A 21,205-nucleotide genomic window follows, 5' to 3' on the forward strand; every position below is an offset into this window, starting at 1 on the left:
CGTCTAAAGGAACAAATGGTCATTTACTTTAATTTTAAAAATCTTATAATGTGTAATAATTTCTCCTTAACATAAATGTGATTAATTTGGATTTGACACTGGGAAATCAGAAGTATATACTGTTTGCTAGGCAATTTAAGTATAGAGTAGATTGGCATATACTTTTGCTAGAAATAAGTGCAAGAGCAGTATTTTCAGACACTTATTAAATGGTATATCAAATTATTATTGACACCATATTTTGGTAAAATACTGTTCAATAGGAGGTGCTCTCAAATGCTGAAAATCTTGCATGGAGAAATTAAGTTAAAAGTTAGAGTCAGGGAGATGAACCCCAGCTGGGCTCTGGACCGAATAAAAGAGAATACTGGCATTTAAGTTGACCATTGCGGTCACAGAGGGAAATATAGAAGTTGATTTTGGGTTTTGGGAGAAGGAAATCCCAGGCATTTTTTTGGCAGTAGAAAACACAACGAGTCTGGAAAACAGTATTTTTAAAATTAGCTGAGGACCATGTATGTACAAAAAAAGATAAGCTTCAAGATATAGAATTGGGACACACTAGAGGATGTTGAATGATTACATCTCATTTTGCAAGCAGTAGGAAAGTGTGGATATAAATAGAAAGTAATTTACTAGGGCAGGTAGAAACAGGAAAATTAGTAAGCAGAATAATGATATAATAAAAACTTCATAAAGAATGTTGGCAATGGAACAAAATGAAAAATTGAATATGAAAGATATTGTATTAGAAGGAATGTAAGGCTGGGCAAATGATCAAATGTCAGAACGGGGCTGATGGAATAGTCAAGGATACTTTTTAAGTTTTATGCCTAGTGGTTGGTTGAAAGAAAGAAACAATGAAAAACAGAAGAGGAAGAAGCAGCAGCAACAGCAGCAGCAGCTGCTATGCTATACTATGTTATAATAAATAGAAATAAAAATATCAGGAGAATTATTTTGGGGCCATAAGGTTAATTGGTTTGGATTTAACCCTGTTGAGATGACTCTTCTATTGGGACTAACGAGTGAATATAGTGAGAAATGCATAACTCTGTCACAGAGGTTAAGGCTAGTGATAGATTTGAGAATGACTTTAAAATTTTAGTTATGTTGACATATTATGTTCATATATTATTAGCATTTGGGAGTTGATGTGACTGGAGGAGACAGTAATGGAGGGCTGAGAAGCTGAGTAAGATGATCACGTAGAAATGTCTACTGTAATGGAGGAAGAAGAGGAGTCAGGTAAAGGCGGAGGAAAATAAATTTCTGTTAATATATAAATATGAGTGAGGCACTATGAAAATGGAGAATCATAGAAGCCAAAGGTTTGAGAGATTTTCAAGTAGGGAGAGTGAATAGTCAAAGTTGTAAAATGCTATAAACGAGAGTAAATGAACCAATGTAGGCCACTGATGTTGGCCCTGAGAAGATGAACACACAATGAAGTACAATTGCAGAAGAACAGGGAGGCAGAAAAACGTGCTTGCTTTTGCCTGAAGTGGTATAGATCTTAATACCTTTGTAGGAATTAAATTTGCATCCCATTAGCTCATTTTAATCAATAAGATTAGTTAAAATGTAATATAACGTCTACCCATCTCATGTTTTCATTGGGTAAATTGCTATGTTTACTTAAAAGCCTCTAAATGTCTTCAAATATGGTTTAACTTAGTTTTGTCTATAACTTAGGCTAAAGTTCCTACAGTTAGGATCTTAGCAAGGTTTTACTATAGTAAGAAAACTAGTGTATTTTCACTTCAAATTGCCCATATTTGAATTGTCTGTGTTTTCTGATACCTTCACTCCACATGGCCCATAGACAATAAATACGGCCTTGCAGGACATTAAGACATTAGGACAGGTAACAGACCTGATCAAGAAGACTTCTTTGCAAAGCTTAGAAAAGGCATCCATAAGTCCTATAAAACACCAGCCTCAAGCTGAGTAGTCTGTAGATAGTGAGATTTGTAAGTCACGAAGGATGTCTGAGAAGCCCTCCGAGCAGAGTTCAGTTATTGGCTGCTTGAGATTTGATGCCGTGAATTGACACTGACGTACTATGACGAGGGCGTAGCATTTACGAGAAGACACTTCGTTTTTCAACAAATACATGCCCAAGAATGGGTGAAGGGCAGTGGGAGTTATAGGCTTCTAGTTATGGGATGAGTGAGTCACAGGGATAAAAGCTACAGCTTAGGGAGTGTAGTCAGTGGTATTGTGCTAGCATTGGATGATGTCACTTGGTAGCTGTGCTAGTGGTGAACAGATAGACTATCTGCAGAACAGATAGACTTGTCAAATCACTGTGTTGTATGCCTAAAACTAATGTAATGTTCTGTGTCAGCTATACTCAATTAGAAGAAAAGATGTGTATCTAATAGTCAAGCTCTTGGACTTTTGAAAATTAAATCAGCTTACATAAAATTTGAAAAATAATTGCAAGGACTGTGTGTTTATTTTTTTTTTTTTTTTTTTTTTTTTTTTTTTTTTAAAGATTTTATTTATTTATTTGGCAGAGAGAGATCACAAGTTGGCAGAGAGGCAGGCAGAGAGAGAGAGGGAAGCAGGCTCCCTGCTGAGCAGAGAGCCCGATGCGGGACTCGATCCCAGGACCCTGAGATCATGACCTGAGCCGAAGGCAGCGGCTTAACCCACTGAGCCACCCAGGCGCCCAGGACTGTGTGTTTAATAAAAAGTAAATCCACTGGACATTTGTTTATTTATTTATATAGATTGATAAGTAATTTTGTTTACAAACATGCCCAACTTAGGGTTCATATCTAAAAATATAATTTTTAGCAGCAAGTCTTAAGTGAATAATAGGACCGACAGGTTTGTCGCAGAATTTGACTTCAACCGTAGGTAAAATAGTGGCCATATGTAAATCCGACATCATTTCAAAGATTTAACCAAAACTTCTTTCTTCCATTCCACTTAACAAAAATATTTCATCGTAAAGGGGAAGAAGAGAATCTTTCATTCACTATTTAGACAGACAGATTTAACAGCAAGCACCTCCAGTAGCGAAACATGGTAGTTTTAAAATTTAAGGCTCTAAGTTAGAAATATTTGGCATCAGATTATTTCAACTAGTGTGGCTACTATAGGGAGGTAGGAAACCTGAAGGATCATGGGAACTCCTGTTAGGTCAGTGGGGGCTGTCTTGTTTTCCACAAGCCTTAGAGGTATGCAAGTGGGTAGAAAGAAAGAATGAAGCAAGATTGAATTTTCAGTTCCTCAGAGTTTAATATCATGGACCAATCTTTACAATGCTCTTTTTTCTCTTCTAAAAACTCATGGGGGGGAATGGATTCTTAACATTTAAAAAAAATTTGTCAAGAAAAGTAATTATTTTATTAGTAAAGTATAGTTATTAGTGATACATTAATTATAATTTAAATGCTATTTTATTTTGTCTATTTCATCCACTTTCAGTATAAGGCAATAATGCTTAGATAATTACTGTAATTGTCAAGACTTGCTTCTTAGTGAGTGCCCTGTCTGCTTTCCTGTTTTTGGTTGTTGTTAAGATTTTATTTATTTATTTATTTGTGAGAGAGAGAGAGAGTGAGTGCAGGCAGGCAGAGTGAGAAACAGGCTCCCTGCTGAGCAAAGAGCCCAATGCAGGACTTGATCCCACGACCCTGGGATCATGACCTGAACCAAAGGCAGCAGCTTAACTGACTGAGCCACCCAGGTGTCCTTGCTTTCCTGGTTTTTCAGAAAAACTTTCTGTATAACAGGTTCTGTATACTACTCTTTGCATACATAATTGCCTGCAGTTTTCCTGTAGAGAAACTCAGAGTAGTAGAAGAAAATTGAAGTTCATGGCAGTTAAATACCTTGCCCAAACCCATACAGCTAGTGAAACTGAGATTTGAACACTAGTCTGCCTTTAAAGTCCAACCAAGGTCCTATACAAATATTCTCTCTCTAAAGCAGAATGAATAGAAGAAGATGGATTTTATAATATATGAAACCAAGTGTCAAATCCAAAACTGTTTCGTTTTCTGGCTCTTTAACCTCAGAACATATTCCTAATCTCTGTGTTTCCTTTTTAATATGTTACATTGTCTTCTATGTTATAAAAACCCTCAATAAGAAAAATCCAGAGTTATATAAAGGGTAAGTTAAGAAATTATTTACTGCATTAATAACTCATCATCTTATTAAACAGGATTTCTTTAAATATACCCACTGGAGTATTTGTTTCCATTAAAAATTTAATTAATACATCTTCTTAACATTTGTTATCCTATTGTGTCTATCCTATATTATATATATATATATCCTATATATATAGTTATCCTATATTGTCTACATTACTGTAGAAGCTAAACATAATATGAAAGTACAGTTTTGAAATTCAAAGAACTTATATCCATGAGTACTGTATAGAATTATTGAATCACTATATTGTACACCTGAAACTAATATAACATTGTATGTTAACGATACTGGAATTGAAATTAAAAGTTTAATAAAAATTTTATAAAAGGAATTTAAATCCAGGAATGATGGAGGAATCAAAAATAGATAATTAGTAACAAAAGGAAAAATAAAATAAGAAGCATGCTGAAAGTATATATTGCTCTGGGGGTGGCTAAAAAAAACAAACTAAGAAACTCAGTATTAGAACAAGGCTTGAAGGGTAGGTAAAGGACTAATAGGAAAATGAATAAATAGACTGGAAGAAACTATATTTGCTCTACAATTACCTAGGTGAGCATGACGGCAAGGTAAGAGTAAGTTCTCTCTTGCTTAAGATACGATGTTCTTACATACAGTGGTTAAGAAGAGGCTGAGAAGGGAGGAGAAGGCTATATTATAAAGTGCCTTGAAAATCAGGCTGAGTTATTTTTACTTAATTAAGAGAGTCATAGACGTTTGTTGACCTGGCAACTTATGTGTTAGATAACATAACACTCTGGGACTGATGGGTAAAAATTGGTCAGATTCCATAGACAGGAGACTTGAGCTATTCTAAGCAAGAACTAGTTCTGCCCAAACTAGATAACTGGGAATAGAAAGAGGAATGAATAGGAAAGACTATTCCATATTAACATGTATAAGACTTAGATATTAAAAATTAAGAAAGAGTGAGCTTCAGTATTCGAGAGACATTTTCAGAGCAAAGAGTCAAGAAAAGAAACTTGTGGGCAGGTAGGCAAGAGAGTCTCATGAGGTCAATTTTCAGGAACATATTCTTTGCTTAAAAAACAGAAGTTATATCATACTTTGAGAGTGGGTGACAACTGTATTTTCCTTGGCTAGATAAGGAATGAATCCATGTTAACTGAAGAAAGTGTTATATTATGCAAAGTCTATAACAAGATATGTGTTTATGTCTGTAAAAGAGAGTCAGCGATACTTTAAAAGGAAATTATAAGATTTAATGGATCTTTATATTGATAATGAGATTTCTGATGGCTTCAGACCATATTAAGTACCACTAATAAAAAAGGTATGGCGTGATAAAAATTATTGCTCCAAGAATGAATAAATGCCAGTTATCCTCTTCATTTCTTTTGAGCAAGAGGGATAGGATATTTTTTTTCTTTAAAAATATCTTCTGTCTTAATGAGAGAAATGTAAGGATATCTGTAAAAGTGAGTATTTTTTCAATGGGCTTCTGGCTATCACTGCACAATTGTTTTTCTTTTGGTATGGGAAGGTAAATGAATACTAAGTAGGCCACCAGCGTTGTGTGCCATGATTTGTTATATGCTAGGATATATGATTTGCATATATTATTTCATTTAATCTGTAAAACTTTACACATTTGGTTCCGTAATAATCTTCATTTTACAGACGAAAAAATTTAGGGTTGGAGAATTTAAATAACTTGTCTCCAAATTAAACAACTGGTAAGAATTTCTAGTTGAAGATAGTTGCAGTGGGAATTGTAAAGGGCAAATGGATGAATACAACTCACATGTAGGTGTTAGAACCAAACAGTCTTGGTGACTGATCCGAATGTGAGATTGAGTAGATTTAAGGCCAGGAGTTTTCTAGGATTGCTCCAGGGTTTCTGGCTTGCAAATAAAGTATAGAGTTGTTCCATTCCCTGGCATAGGGAATATGTGAGAAATCTATACGAGAAGGGAGATGATGAGTTTGAGCATATGCCTGCTGTGACGTGAGTGTGAGATTTGCTTGGGGCTACATTCAATAGGCTGCTAATTAAGAGGTTAGGATGCTTAGAAGGCAGGAATGGACCAGAGGTGGAGCTTTTGGAGTCATCGGTTATGAATTAATCATAAAGATGTGGATGAGTGTATGATACTGCTCAAAGAGAATGTGTAGAATAGAAGTAAAAAGGACTATGTGTGACACCCAGGGTAACAGCATCCTTCAAGTGGAGGGCAGAGAGATGAGCTCACAGAAGAGACTGATAAGAGTGTCCAGAAAAGTGAAAATCCTCAGGGCACACATGGTTCCATTTTTATAATTTAATGCTGTCACTTTCTGTGAAATAGCTATTACAATATTGCATCTCCTCTACATCCCTCCTCTGTCCTTGGTGTATTAAATGGCACATTGTGTATTTCCATTAAAAGAGGAGGGGAATAAAAGAGAAAATATGTCATTGAAATTGACAGTGCATGATGTATGATTGACATGGGTATTTGTATATGTGTGCATAACTGTGTAGGTACGTTTTGACACAAAGACTGGTGAAATCTTCAAAATGAGAAACATTTGCTTTTTACATAATCCTGGGGGGGGCGGAGATAAGGAGAGAGAATGCCTATTATAGTTCTTTCTTATGCAACTAGTTTTATCCCAAGTCATTCATAACCAGGGATTATAGTAATTTTGAAAGTATTATGCAAATTGTACCCCAATTGGTCTAAGTAGAGGAAGTCATGTTAAATAAAGAGACCTTGGTTAACAGAAATTTCTGTCATAGAAATTTCCATCATTGGGGCATTGGTTGCCTTAGTCCATTAAGCATCTGCTTTCAGCTCAGGTCATTGGATGGAGCCCAGCGTTGGGCTCCCTGCTCAGCAGGAAGTCTGCTTCTCTCTCTCCCACTCCCCCTGCTTGTGTTCCCTTTCTTGCTGTCTCTCTGTCAAAAAATAAATAAAATCTTTAAAAAAAAGAATTATTTGGGAAAACACTGGGACTGTATTTAAAATAGCTGTTCAATGAAACAGTGATAAAAAAGCTTTGGATAGATTCTAGTTTAAAATTTAGAGTGGTCTGTTCAGTTATTTTTAGCCTCAGAACAAAATTAGTTTTCTCACTTCAAACTAAAAAAGAAGAAAGCATAAATATTTGGAGTGCTATGAAGCCATGGGCTAGCCTGCAATTTATGATTGGCCCAATCTGTACTCTTAGAGATAATTTATAGTACCAATATTTTTAGTGTACTAATATTTTTAGTATTTTAATCTTTATTTTAATCGATGATTGGTGGGTAATTTGACATATAAAGTACTTCAAAGCATCTTTAAAGAATCTTCACAAATTTTTTTTTTTTTTTTTTTTTTTTTGTAAATCTGGTCTGATACGTCTCCTTTATTTCAGTCTATATTACATGTTAACATGGAGGAGGTTGTCTTTGCTTTTTTTTTTAACTGGATAAATGGGGATGTGTGTTCTTGAACTTATTTCAGTAACACTTTATATCAAATAATTTTTAAAATTCTTTAAACACAAAGATTTGCTTTAGAAATATATTAATTTTATTTAGATTTAAATTTATAACCATTGAAGGAGTTAGCTTCGTTATAAAACAAACACTTTGTTATTTTACTCATTTATTTAACCATAAGTCAGTAATTTTTTTTTATGATGGGGGAAAATTATTATTGTCTGTGTCTTAAATCTGATTTTTTTATTTGTTGTAGGTTTTATTGGGATTTAATAATGCTTATAATGATGGTTGGAAACCTGGTCATCATACCAGTTGGAATCACATTCTTTACAGAACAAACAACAACACCATGGATTATTTTCAATGTGGCTTCAGATACAGTTTTCCTTTTGGACCTGATCATGAATTTTAGGACTGGTACTGTCAACGAAGACAGTTCTGAAATCATCCTGGACCCTAAAGTGATCAAGATGAATTATTTAAAAAGCTGGTTTGTGGTTGACTTCATCTCATCAATCCCAGTGGATTATATCTTCCTCATTGTAGAAAAAGGAATGGATTCAGAAGTTTACAAGACAGCCAGGGCACTTCGCATTGTGAGGTTTACAAAAATTCTCAGTCTCTTGCGTTTATTACGACTTTCAAGATTAATTAGATACATACATCAGTGGGAAGAGGTAAGACATATATTTTACTTTTTTAAAGCCACTATAGCATGAGATTGTTAACTATAACTTTTAAGATGAACACCTATACTATCTTTAATGAGTTTTATGAAATTCAAGAAGAAAAATTCTATTTATTCCTTTTGGTGCATAAGTGATATATATATTTGTATCTTCGAAGACACGGTCATACTGGATTTGAATCAACTGAAAAAATAGTCATCGTAAAATGATTCTTTTATGTCAATTAAGTTTCTTTTCAAAATCAAATCCCTTTAATCAACAAATGTTTATCCTAACCAATGCAATCCCTCTTCTACCATGGGAAGTTTCTTTTGATTTAATATGAATATACCAAGTACCAAGATGGTACCAAGTACCATCTTTGACAAAATGTGTAGGCTCTGATTGCTAATCTAGTTTGTATCACTAGTTCTATGAGATAATCTGGTTTATGTTTCCTCTAATATTAAAATTTCAGAGAATTTGCATTTGAAGAAAACAGACTTTTAAAAAGTATTTCTAGTTGTATATGTGAAGACTGATTTTAGCATAATTATTTTGCCCAGTGTTATGCTTTGCCTATAATTATTTCTTGTAATTTCTCCCTATTAATTCATTTCAAAACACTGAAAAATAGCATACTCAGGAGAGAAATTATTACATAGAAAACACAAATAGTGCAATGAATAAATATAATGAATCTGGCCAATATTTTGCTGAAGAGGGCATCTGTTGTTCTTACAGTGTTGGTAGGACCTGAAACGGCTCAGCCAACTGGAGTTTCGAAAGATCTGAGTTAAATGTACCATCACTGAGCAAAGGAGTTTATGTCTCTAATTCCAGAGACTGCTTCATAACCTTTTTGACTTTATTTTCCTTCTAAGCCTACTTTTTAAAGTTAATTATAACCTGAATTTTGTTGTTGCATAAAAATGAGGATCAAAGAGGCGTATAGTGTCAGACCTGGACTAATGAAAACAATATACTGGCAATAGATTAATTATTGCTTTACCCACTGCAGAAATGGTTTTTAACATTTTTAGGAAGAATTATGTTTTGGAATTTAGGTTTAAACAAGTCCTAAAATGGAACTTCTGTGAACATTAGCTCTGCTTTCTGTGAGACTCTAGCAGTGTTTTGTGTGTGCTTGTCAATGACATTTTAGTTCACAGGATTTCAGGAAATGACATGCAATAATAAAACACCACGTAAGATACTGCTGAAAGGCATAAAAATGGATCATTCTTAAAATATGGATATGGATTATTTTCAAAATCGAATGAAGCACATTTGAGAGGTTGGATTCATTTTGTAATATGTCTCTATATAGCACATTGCGCCTAAAACATAATAAATGTTTGGTTCTTAAGCTTTATTATACTGCTTTGAGATTGATATCAAGCCAAGGTGATTATTGATAATAATAGTTAATATTTATTGAGGGCTTATTATGTGCCAAATAGTATATTCTATTCCTTACATGATTCATTCATTTTCCTAATAATTCTGGTAGCTTGCCCAGATTTACAGAGTTAGTAAAAACTGGAGCTGGGATTCTAACCTTGGCGATCTGACTTCAGACCAAATGCTCCTAATGACAGAACTATATAGCTTCTCACTATAACATACATTCCACCGCTCTTAATACACTCTTAATATTCTATATATTCCACCATATTTAGAAATTATAGGAAGCTTTTCTTAACAAAGATTGTGTCTATGCAATGTAAGAGTTGAACATTAACCTCTTAAAACATGGTCACAATTTTTTTTTTAGATAGTCTGTAAAAAGAAAAGTTATTGATATAAATAGCCAGGCAATTAAAAATGTAGGGGGCAATGTGACTATTTTTCAGTGGCTTGTAGTTTTAACCCAATTACCCTAGAGAATGGCAGCAGGATGAACAGATGGTATCCTATTAGATAAAGTGGCAGGCCATGCGGTCATAGAAGAGGACACTCCTTACACTGTTGCCCTCTGGTTCCTGGCAGCAGTTACAGTCACCTAGATCCGTGTAACATGATGGTTTTTCAAAGATGCCATGATATAATTCAGGATCATCGGCTCACTGCCATCATTACTATAAAATGCAATTTAATATGCACTCACAGAAATTTGGTAACCAAACCCACTGAAGCTAGAGTCGTGAGTTGGCAAGATCTTGCTTATAAATAAATGACCTTGATGATAAATGAACCACGAGCTCATTTAAGTGAAGAATGTTTTCTTGTTTATATGATATCCCTGTGTAAAATCGCATATATCATGGATATTTAATGTCTGCTAGTAATATTGATAAACAGGGAAGAAACGTAATAATTAATCCAGAATTTAATACAAATTCATTATTTCATCACCTGTATAATTCACACAGAAAGCACAGAGGAACTTGAATGGTTCCAAACTGTCAAATCCCTACCTGAGTTTTACAAATGCCCACCAGGATGTGTTTACTTGTAGAAAATACAACAAATAAGCCAGAAGACTTTGCTCTGTGAACATTTGGAATAAGACCGCAGAGGAAGATGTGAGTTCACCCACATGTCTTTGAGTTCTGAGTGTTTTAGTACCAAGCTGGCTAATGCTAAATTCAGCAAATTTGGGGAAGTAATGTGTGAAGTCTGGAAGCTGCCACTGTTCTAAATGAATCATTCCCAAGGAAAGTGGCTGCCTTCTATAGGAAACTGCTTCCATCTTCAATGATACTTTTTTTTTTTTTTTTCGGTCTGAATTAGTTCAACTGAAAAACAACAAGAAGTGCCAAAGCCAAATAAATTAGAGAAATATTGTGAATGAAATACAGAAACTTTAAAATTTAGTCCTTATGTTACTGTCATTACTAAAGTTGAATGTAGTGGCTAATGTAGAAGGAAAGAGGTGATTAGGCCAACTAATTTATGGAACAAGTGGTATTAAGGGATCAGGAGAGAAGTTATTTTCACAAGGCAATTTTATAAGATCACTGGCTTTCAGATGCAAAAAACAGAGCTCTCTGATGCTATCCTGAAAATATGTATATTGCCAGGTGAGGTGAAAATCTGTAGCAATTTGGATAAATCAGGCCAGGACATTCCTTTTCCTGTAATTTCCAGAAAACCAAAGTGTATCTTTCCCATTCTTCTATTTTGGTTGAGAGGGGGGAAAAAAAAAATCATTCCCTTAATTCATCATTGTTCTTCATGTTGTATTTCAAGTAAAGAGTAACTCAAGCCAGAGTGTTATTCTGTTACCTATCACAGGGGGAACCTATTTTCTGACCTAAAAGAAGCAGTGAGGAAATCCCTGGAAATAAAAATGGAATGTTAGTGACAATTTGGGACCATGGCAAGCCCTGAAGAGATAAAAGGTAGATTAAGAAGTTACTATATGGGAGATTATTCAGTTAGCAAAGGTGAAAAGTTCTAGGAACCTTAAATCCCTCAGCTGCTGATGTCAGTCATTTTATCAAAGAGGGATAACCCTTGATATTATTTGAGATTGAAGAAACATAATTGAAAAGAGAAATGCTATAATGGTTATCTTTTTGTAGGATTCAGGATCACATAAAGTGTGAATTCTTCATGAGCAATGTAAAAAAACATGGGGGAAATGCATAATGCTTGTGTAATAACCATGGCTTTGGAATACACAAATAAGATATTTTATTTTGTATCCTCATCTCCTGTCCCCTCAATCCTCCGTGTGTAGATTTTAAATATACCATAATTAACTAAATCCATATTGAGGCAGGAAGAAGGCTTACAGTTCTGATCTTCATATATGTCTATAGCAATTTCAGATGAATAGTGTGTACGAAACATTGAGCTGCTCTTCTAGCAATCAATATTAGGTTTTTATGTTAGCTCAGAGATAGGTTTATATACAAATTATATTTAACAACACAGCATTAATAAGGAAATTTATTCCACAGGGAGCTAATGCAGACTGTGGTTTCTGTCTTTGGTTAATTTTAGCATTCTAATTGGATTAGATTAGAAACTAACTCTTGCTATAAATTGCCTGTCTATAATTACACAATACATACTCTAACTACTTTCATTTTTTTGAGAAAACGCATCAAATTCCAAGATTTGCCATAAGCAAACACCAGTGTTTTCCTAAACTTACCCCTCACTCAAACTAAGAGAGGCTCTCTATAGCCCATCACATCAAATCTGTGTTTCTCCACTGTGCCTCCAAGGTTCTCCAGCAAACCATTCCCCCATTTCACTCCTGTCACTTTACATTTGTTCCCAACAACTCTCTCCTGTTTGTTTTTTAGTTTTACAGTGCTTGCAGAGAATGGGTCTTTCTGCTTCTGTAAATTTGCATGTGCCACACCTCAGATTTGCAAAGTGTTTGCTTCTTTTCTATCGCTCCTTTAAAAACGAGGCTCCAGCTCATCTTCAGAAAATATTAAACATCCATGGACTGGGCTGTAATGGTCCGTACCTTTACTTGGGGCAATTCTACCAGCTCTTCTCGCATTCGTTCATACTGACAGCTTTGTTGCTAATGCTTATTTATATGTGTTTTCCTTTTCTTTTGTTGGCTATAAACGTCCACAGAAAACAGTCAGTGTCAGCTTTGCCTTTGAATTTCCTTGTATGCTAGCACAGAGTTCTGAAAGGTTATCAGAGCATGCCTATCCCCTAAATACATGGCAATCCTCCATGTTCTAAATCCATTAAATAATTGCAAGGGAATAGTCATTCTTCACTCCCAAGCAATTACTGAGTAGCTTCTATGTGCAGATGCTGCATGAGAGAATTCAAAGCAGATCCCAGCTTTGTAGGAAAAACAGACATGTGAGCAAATAATCACAGATGGTGTGGTAAGTGGCAGAATAAAGGAGGGAGCGAACAACACAGCTTTTTTTGCACAAGAAGAGAGGTTCACAGAGACTTGAACTGGGTTTCAAGTTGGTAAATCAGCTGGAGACTGATTTACCAAACTGAGCCAAATGGGGCAGGGAGGAGCATCCCACGAAGACCTGAGGTACATACAGCCCAGCACAGACAGTTCTACACCTCCAGAATCTAGCTTGTGAAGGGAATGAGTTTGGAGGCGTAGACATGAATTTATGCTAATGATGAACTTAATAAGGTGTCATTGAGGCTTTTGAAGCTGGGGGGAGGGGTTACATTTTAGAGTGCCACAGAATGAAGAGGGTTGGAGGTCACTGAGGAGAGACCTAATAATACCAGTCGGGAGACAGATATATGACTCACCTGCTTTCTTATATATAGCCAGCGCCAAGCAGGGCACTGTTTGGTTATCTAAAGGGAGATTTAACTTTGCCAACAATTCTTAACCCTTGCAATGTTTGTACCGATAATAAAATATGAGATCTTATATGAAGTCTTTTTGTAATGTTTCATATTTAAATATCAATTATATCTGACATAATTAATATTGTCATAATAATATATTACTATGTTAGATATATAACAATATATACCACGATTAATATTATTGATCCAATTATATTTGAGATTTGTATTTCACGCCTCCAGCAACATGGTGATGTAAAATGAACCGTATACTAGAAATTAGTATATGTAGGACTTTATTCAAATTGTGCCTTTACTTTTCCGTATAATCTGGGGAGAAGTCCTTAAAGTGACTTATTCATGCCTATAAACTTAACAGAACAGTTATGAAGTTCAAATGAAACAGGATGCATGGAAATTGTTTGAAACATTTAAATTGATGTATGCCCATAATATATATATATATTATCTGTATACTAATATATATAAGATTCATGATGTCATCTTTCTCAGATTAACATGTGTGCTGACACTAACATTATTACATATGTGTGGTGAGTTGCTTAATATTTTCTGCAGGCAAATATTGATTCTGCTAAAGACCACTAGGTGTCCTCTATTGGTTGTGTTACTTCAGGGTTCTATATTCTTAAAAAAAAAAGAAACAAAATTATCTTCTTTGGAAATTGTTCACTTACATTCTCTTAAACTCACCTAATTCCTTGTCTATTTATGTCTAGATAAAATAGACGACTGTGGATATTCATATATGCAAAAATTACTTCTCTTTATGTAAACTTTCTCAAGTTAAACAGAGAGTTTAAGTTCTTTCTCTAAGGAATTATTTTTATTCTGAGAGAATTGTTTTCAATTATCATACTGTGTGTTTTTATGGTGGTATCTTAACAGATACCCTAAAGTTCTACAGTACAGTGTGATGAGTTCTATTTGGATATGACATGTTGTTAGGCCGAGACAGTGAAGTAGAGATTGACAAGGTGTGTGTGGGGCTGTGTCTGTGTGGGTTAGAAGTGAATTGTATAATTTTATGAATGCTTTTTGTTCAGTGCATTGCAGCAGATCCATATAATTCTGATGCTTTGTTAAAAAAAAAGGATTGTATCTGAAACATTCAGACCCCTATTTTAACATTAAAATAGTAAACTTTATTAATGTCCTGGTATTGACCCAATCTGTGTTCCCATTTTGCATGTGTTTATACACTTCCATGGCTATACATTGATAACAGCCAGACTCATATCCAAAGTTTCAAAATTATGTACCCCCTGTCTCAAAATCTACGTGAATATGTGACACCTTTATAAAGACATCTCTTGATATCCTTAAGCTCGAGATATCCATTTCTCCTTCTCTCTTCTTTCCTTTTGCATTTCTCCTTTTCTCATTTCCTTTTACTCAGTTTAAAATCTGAGAGGCATCCTTGACCCTTCTTTCTTTTTCAATCTCTGTAGCTAATAGTAACCAGGTCCTGTTGGTTCTGCTTCTTGAAGGTGCTTTAAATTCTCATACTCTTTTTCCCTGAATCTTCTCTATCATCATCCTAGTTTAAGCCAATACCAGTTATTACTCAATTTTTATATTTCTCACTTTTATAATAGACGAATTACTAGATTTTAAAATTCACCCTTATAGGCGTGCGTGGGTGGCTAAGTCAGTTGAGCGTCTAACTCTTGATTTTGGCTCAGGTCATGATCTTGGTCATGAGATCAAGCCCCATGTGGGACTCAATGCTCAGGAAGGAGTCTGATTGAGATTCTTTCCCTCCCTCCACCCTTCTTCCTGTTCACACATGCTCTTTCTCTCTCTCTCAAATTAAATGAATAAATTAAAAAAATAAAATAAAATAAAAATTCACCCTTCTTTTCCCAAGACCTCAAAAATGTTGTTCTTGAAGAGCAAATATTATTGTGTCATCTACCTGGAGAAAATATTTCTGATTTTTCATTACTATTAGGACAACTTCCAGAATTCAAGGTCCTTTGAAATCCGAGTCTTTTTCAACCTCAGCCTGGGAAACTTCCTTTCCCATTATTTTTAACTATGCTGAAATTTATATGCTATTTTAAGGCCTTTACATATGTTGTTCACTTTTCTTAGAACTTTGTTTCTTTGGACATCCCCAGTTTTTCCATCCCATTTTGTTCCTTTGACTTTGAGTTTAATTTAAACTTCCTTGAGGTGGAATTAACTAATCCCTCAGGTAATGTTAATTCTATTTGTAATATCCTGGCATAGCCCTTGTGCTTTTGTTTTGTGACATTCATCACTTTTGTAATTTCTCTTAAACTGTACCTTTCCAACTATCTATTGAACTCCAGAAGGGGACCGATTATAAATTTCCTGTATATTTAACTCCTAGCAGAGTGTCTGGAAAATAATGGGGCACAAGAATACCTGCTAAATAAGTTAGATTATGCCCTCAAGGAAATTTCAGGTTAGTAGGAAAAGCAAATATGTAAATAAACATATATGTAAAATGATAAAGTATCTTGAATCCAATATTAGAGGCAAATATAGTATTGACAACAAAACAGAGAGAGGTGCTTTATGAGAGTGTGATAGGAGGTAGAAAAGGGATTCTAACTAAGGCATCTAGTCATGGCATTTTGAAAACTAACTTTGAAAGTGTGTTTCCTAAGTGGATAAGCTTGGGAAATATTCCAAGGGAATTTAGAAATCATTGACAAAATCAATCATCAAGTTCTTCAATTATAGATGGGATGATAATAATTTTCTGCCCAATCTCATAGAATTGTTTTTAACGCTGCAGTGAGGTATTATTGTTGAACATACTTTGAAACTATTAAGTTTATAGAAATGTAAATTATTGCTATCACGAACGTTTCTATTAGTTTAAAATGTGAAAAATCTCAACAGAGAGTTCAACTGTTGGCCCTTTAATATGCTTGCTGCCTTTCCAAGCATTGGAAGTATTATAAATGCTATTATGCATTTGTTTCTGCCTGACATATACCAAGTAGAATATTGAAGTAGCAAATAAATCAGCAAATAATTTAGGATGAAATACATTCAGCTTCACATTTAACTGAAGTTTCTGGAAAGAAAATGTCTCAGTTTTTCCTTCCATTGTGCACACAGTTAAAACATGTATTATGGCTAACTGCTATTTTAGGCTCATCTACCTGCTGGGAATGCCACTGGTTATGAGTCTTGAACATCACACTTATGATGTGATTCTGGTTTAAACTTGAATTCTGGTTAAATTTTTCAGAGTGTTACATAATAAACATGTGTTACTTTAATTATCTGGGTAATTATCTCAGTTGAACAGGTCACTTTTATTTGTCGTGTATTCTGTGGAGCTCCTGTCTATAAACAAGAGAGGCGTGATGAAACATGACATAAATTGGAAAATGTTACAGTGACACCTGAGAATATTATATTATTATGAAGAATGAAGTGAAATTAAACTCACTCTGAAGGGAATGTCAAGTATATTTATCTAATCATAAAAATATGTGTTTTTTTTTACTTTTGTTAGATATAATTTACTTTAGTTAGATATAACGTCAAATTTTTTTTTTATTAATCTGAAACATTTTAGGGGACAAGATTATGCTTGCCTTATGTCAAAAGAAGTAGTTGTTAGCTATGGGCAAAGCATAGTCATTGAAATGTATTAGAAATTGTCACAGAAAGTTGAGTTTTCTGAAGACACAACTGTTATGAAAGCTCAAGAATAAATAAAATTAGAATCTTCAATCACACAGGATAATGACTGAGAAAGACCTACTTTCACTTCTCTTTCTGTCTTGCTGAGGTATGCACTTTAGATTTTGTATTAGAGGAGTCGTGTCTTAGTGTGAAAACGAAATACATTTGGTTGGTTATATAATTCTGGTGGCTATTTTGAGTTAAGCCTGCCATTTAGGCCATTTTTTTAAAAAGAGGGTCAAAATCTTTTCTTACTACATCTTAAAGTGAAAGTAGACCTTGAATAAGGATTCTGGAAAGTCGTCCCAGGGTTCTATATAATTTAAAGCAGTTGCAAAGAAAGAGAATAGCTATTTTGAGATAATTGTATTCGTCAGGAGTGGTGAAATCAAAAGGGATTTCCCATTTAGATCCGTCGTCAATGGGAATATTTGCCATAATGTGCAAATTATCTCAATGTGCTGCTTTTTTGTTGTTACTGTTGTGGATGTTTGAGTTGGGTGAACATAGAAAATAAATGAAATTCAGCTTGATTAAAATAAAAATCCAGGAGCATTTTGTGCCAGTCATTTCCAGATACCATTCTCTCATTTTAAAAATACGGCTGATGGCTTCTACTTGGCTTATATGGTTGTTTAAATAATTGAAGAGAAAATTCATGTGAAAGGGCTTTGTAAACTAATGTGGAAAGTCTAAAGAGTGTATTATTTAAAAATATAATTAGCCACCTAAATTATTTCAGTTATTTTTTTATAGGATTTCTGCAAGAATAAAATACCCCTCTCTTCCTCACTATTTTAGATCATAACAGAGAGTAAAAAGTGGAATTCAGTTTGTGGTAGCGTGTGTTTTAAAATTTAGAATCCAAGAACTGTAACTGCCTAATAGTATCTAACAGTATTATTGGGAGTACCTGCTTTGTGAGGTTACAGTCTTTGCATATAGAGAGCAGTTCTCCATTGTGTGTAAATACTGGTCTCCATGATACTGAGAAGGAGGATTAATATTCAGAATAGAGGCTTCCCATTGACTGGCAGTGAATCATAAGCATTCAAGTGTCAGGTTTTAATCATTTTGTACCATTAAATACTTCCCCATTTTTATTTAATCTGAAATTCAGAGAAATGCACTCTTAGATAGTCCTTAACCTGATTACCTCCCCTCTTCCCCCGGCATATATTTGCTGTAGAAGCAGAATAATTTTCTGACAGAAATTACCAAAAAATGTTAGTAATTTGTGATGAAAGAGTTATTGAAGAATTTCTAGATTTATGATAATTTAGGCACACATAAATTATTAACTTTAGAATAATATTAGAATATGCATGGATTCCAAAAGTAGTATGTGTAGTCTGTCTCCTGACTTGCAAGGCAGGTTATGAGAAACAGACTTGAAGTACTAAATGACTGACTAATTTTGTGATCTCAGACATTTCTTGGGAATTACGACATTAATGACTAAAAGCTCTCCATCAAGGAATGATTCACTCATGTCTTATGGCTTTTTCAGCTTCAAGAGTATCCTATAGATCTTCAAATATGCTTTCAGCCATTATCAAATAACATCTTAGCAGGCTATTGGTTGACAGGTAGTGAGAGTAATTCTCAAGTAGTTGAGAGCTTTCTATATACAAAAATGATAGATAGGGGCATTTGGGTGGTTCAGTGGGTTGAACCTCTGCCTTTGGCTCAGGTCATGATCTCAGGGTCCTGGGATCGAGCCCTGCGTTGGGCCCCTTGCTCAGCAGAGAGCCTGCTTCTCCCCCGCCCCCCTCTGCCTAGTTGTGATCTCTGTCAAATAAATAAATAATAATTAAATAAATAATTGTTATATTATTATTATGTTAAATAAATAAATAAATAAAATCTTTAAAATAAAATCCCAAAATGATAGATATATGATTATCTGTATCAGAACTTGAGTGAGAGGTGCCTTTGTGTGAGAGAAGGGTTCTACTGGGATATAAGAAGTTTAGTGGGGCTGCATAAGAGGCAGGAGGATGCCAGCAAGCAATTAAAAAAGTATTTTACAGTTTTGCTGAAAACTTTCCCTGTTGCCAAATTACCAGTATTTGCCTAATATCAAAGATGAATGTTTTAATGTTTGTAAGTGTTATTGCTGGGAATTTTACCAACTAAATCAACAACCCCCTTCCCATTTAGTTGAATTGTTATTTCAAATGTTCCAAAAATCTCCAATGTCTTGAAATTAGAAAGTGACTCTGTGGCTTCAGATGGAAACATGTCCACTTCTAGCAAAATGCTACTGTTTTTGCAAGAATTCTGTTTAGTGGCATATTTGTTAAATGTATGATTCTATACATCCAGTTAAACACTATATATGTAATGACATACTAACTCTTCTAAATAAAAGTAAGAGACCAGGTAGTTAAATACTCACCTGACTTCTCATTTGCCAACTTCATGTTTTCACATGATTGCCAAATATAGTATTTAATGTATATTAATTGGCCCCCGTGCCACATGCTGAACATTGTGCTACATATAGGAATACAAAGATCATCAACAACTATGGCTAAAAAAGATTTTATAATGTAGTGGAGGGGTTAGAAAAGGAGATCAACACTCATAACAGATATGTGTGAATTCTTATCTATTGGAAATTGTTGAATGGAAGATTTTAGGAATGATTCTGAAGCTACACCTCAGCTCTCAGCTCAGTCTGACTCACACAGCTCAATCAATTCATAAAGTTGTTAATGGAGCATGAGTGAGGAGTGGTGGTGTCTGGATCAGGTATCTGCCATCCTTTGATTTGTCAACTGAGACAAAAAGGGCTGTTTAATACCATGCTTGACTAAAATCTGCTGAGTTATACTAACAAAGGAAAAGAAAACCACTTTTATTTAAAATAATATCAAAACTCCATTGAGATTTCAAAATGACTTCTTCATACTGGAATATGAGACATTTTCATTTCATTCAGATCATACACATTTATGAGAGATTCCTAAATATTGATGGTTTTTAGGAAGAAGAAAGAACAATATATTTAAATTTCACATACAGTATTCCACAGTCTGTAATCAGTGAAAGAGTTTAGCAAAGAAGAACCTAGCTTCTCTCTCACTTGCTTTCTTGCTCTTTTCTATATAGTATAGATGCTCTTGCATGGGCTCCTAACTGGAAAATGTGTTATCACAATTAAATGAACAATCCCTAAGAGATACCAAGAAAGTGAGCTGCATTCAGGGACTGGAATGCCCAATAGCAAATCAGCTAATCTGTAATTACGGAAAGCCCAGCTCCATTCAGAATGCTTGCATTGTGTCCACATTTTGTACATAACTGTAACATTCATTATCTTTGTGCCTCCTGGCTTCTGCTCCAGCTGGGAGGCCCTGGTGTCATGGGTGGCTGCTGCGCAGACTGCTTCTTTCCTGAGAAACCCAGGTGTTGACAGAGTCTGTGTGCAAAAGGAGTATATTCTTTACACCAAAGACCTTCTCAAATATTCCTTCCTTGGTAAGACTGTTTATGGACGTTGTTTTCATTGTTGTGGTGGGGGCGCTGGCTATTGTCCCTCTTGTTGGGCAGCAGGCAGTGAAATGACCCTGAATCTCAGGTAAAGTAACAACATCTGTTCTTCAAAGAAGGAAGGAGTCAGTTGTTCTAGCTATGATGATAGCCCACAGAAAATCAGCTCCCTTCCTGCTTCCTGAGAAAGCCAGGTCCCTCCACTATGAGTTTTCCTTATCACCGGTATCTCTGTGGAAGAAGGAATTTTCCCTGTCTTCTTCTTCTCATTTTCCATTAAAAGATTTGCTAACGAAGAGTGTAAGCGAAGTATCTATAAGTAATTTCTTTTTTTACAATTGTGAAAAAAGAAAATTCTCTCATCAGGACACACACACACACACGCATACACCAGGGAGACTTAGCATAGGGCCAGTGCATCCTATTTCAGGACTTTGGGTACAATATATTTCATTATTCCTTCAACTGAGGAATGGAGTAG

General features: G+C 34.8%; 1 protein-coding gene across 1 annotated transcript in view; it reads left to right on the forward strand.

Moving 5' to 3' along the window:
• Positions 1 to 21,205, forward strand: part of HCN1 (hyperpolarization activated cyclic nucleotide gated potassium channel 1) — a 398,356-nt gene that overhangs the window by 42,165 nt on the left and 334,986 nt on the right. Inside the window, exon 2 of the mRNA XM_046000839.1 lies at positions 7,863 to 8,286. Coding sequence (XP_045856795.1) covers positions 7,863 to 8,286 — 424 coding nt within the window. The remainder of the gene's footprint in view (positions 1 to 7,862; positions 8,287 to 21,205) is intronic.

Source organism: Meles meles, chromosome 3 (assembly GCF_922984935.1).
Source record: "Meles meles chromosome 3, mMelMel3.1 paternal haplotype, whole genome shotgun sequence".
NCBI classification, from domain to species: domain Eukaryota; kingdom Metazoa; phylum Chordata; class Mammalia; order Carnivora; family Mustelidae; genus Meles; species Meles meles.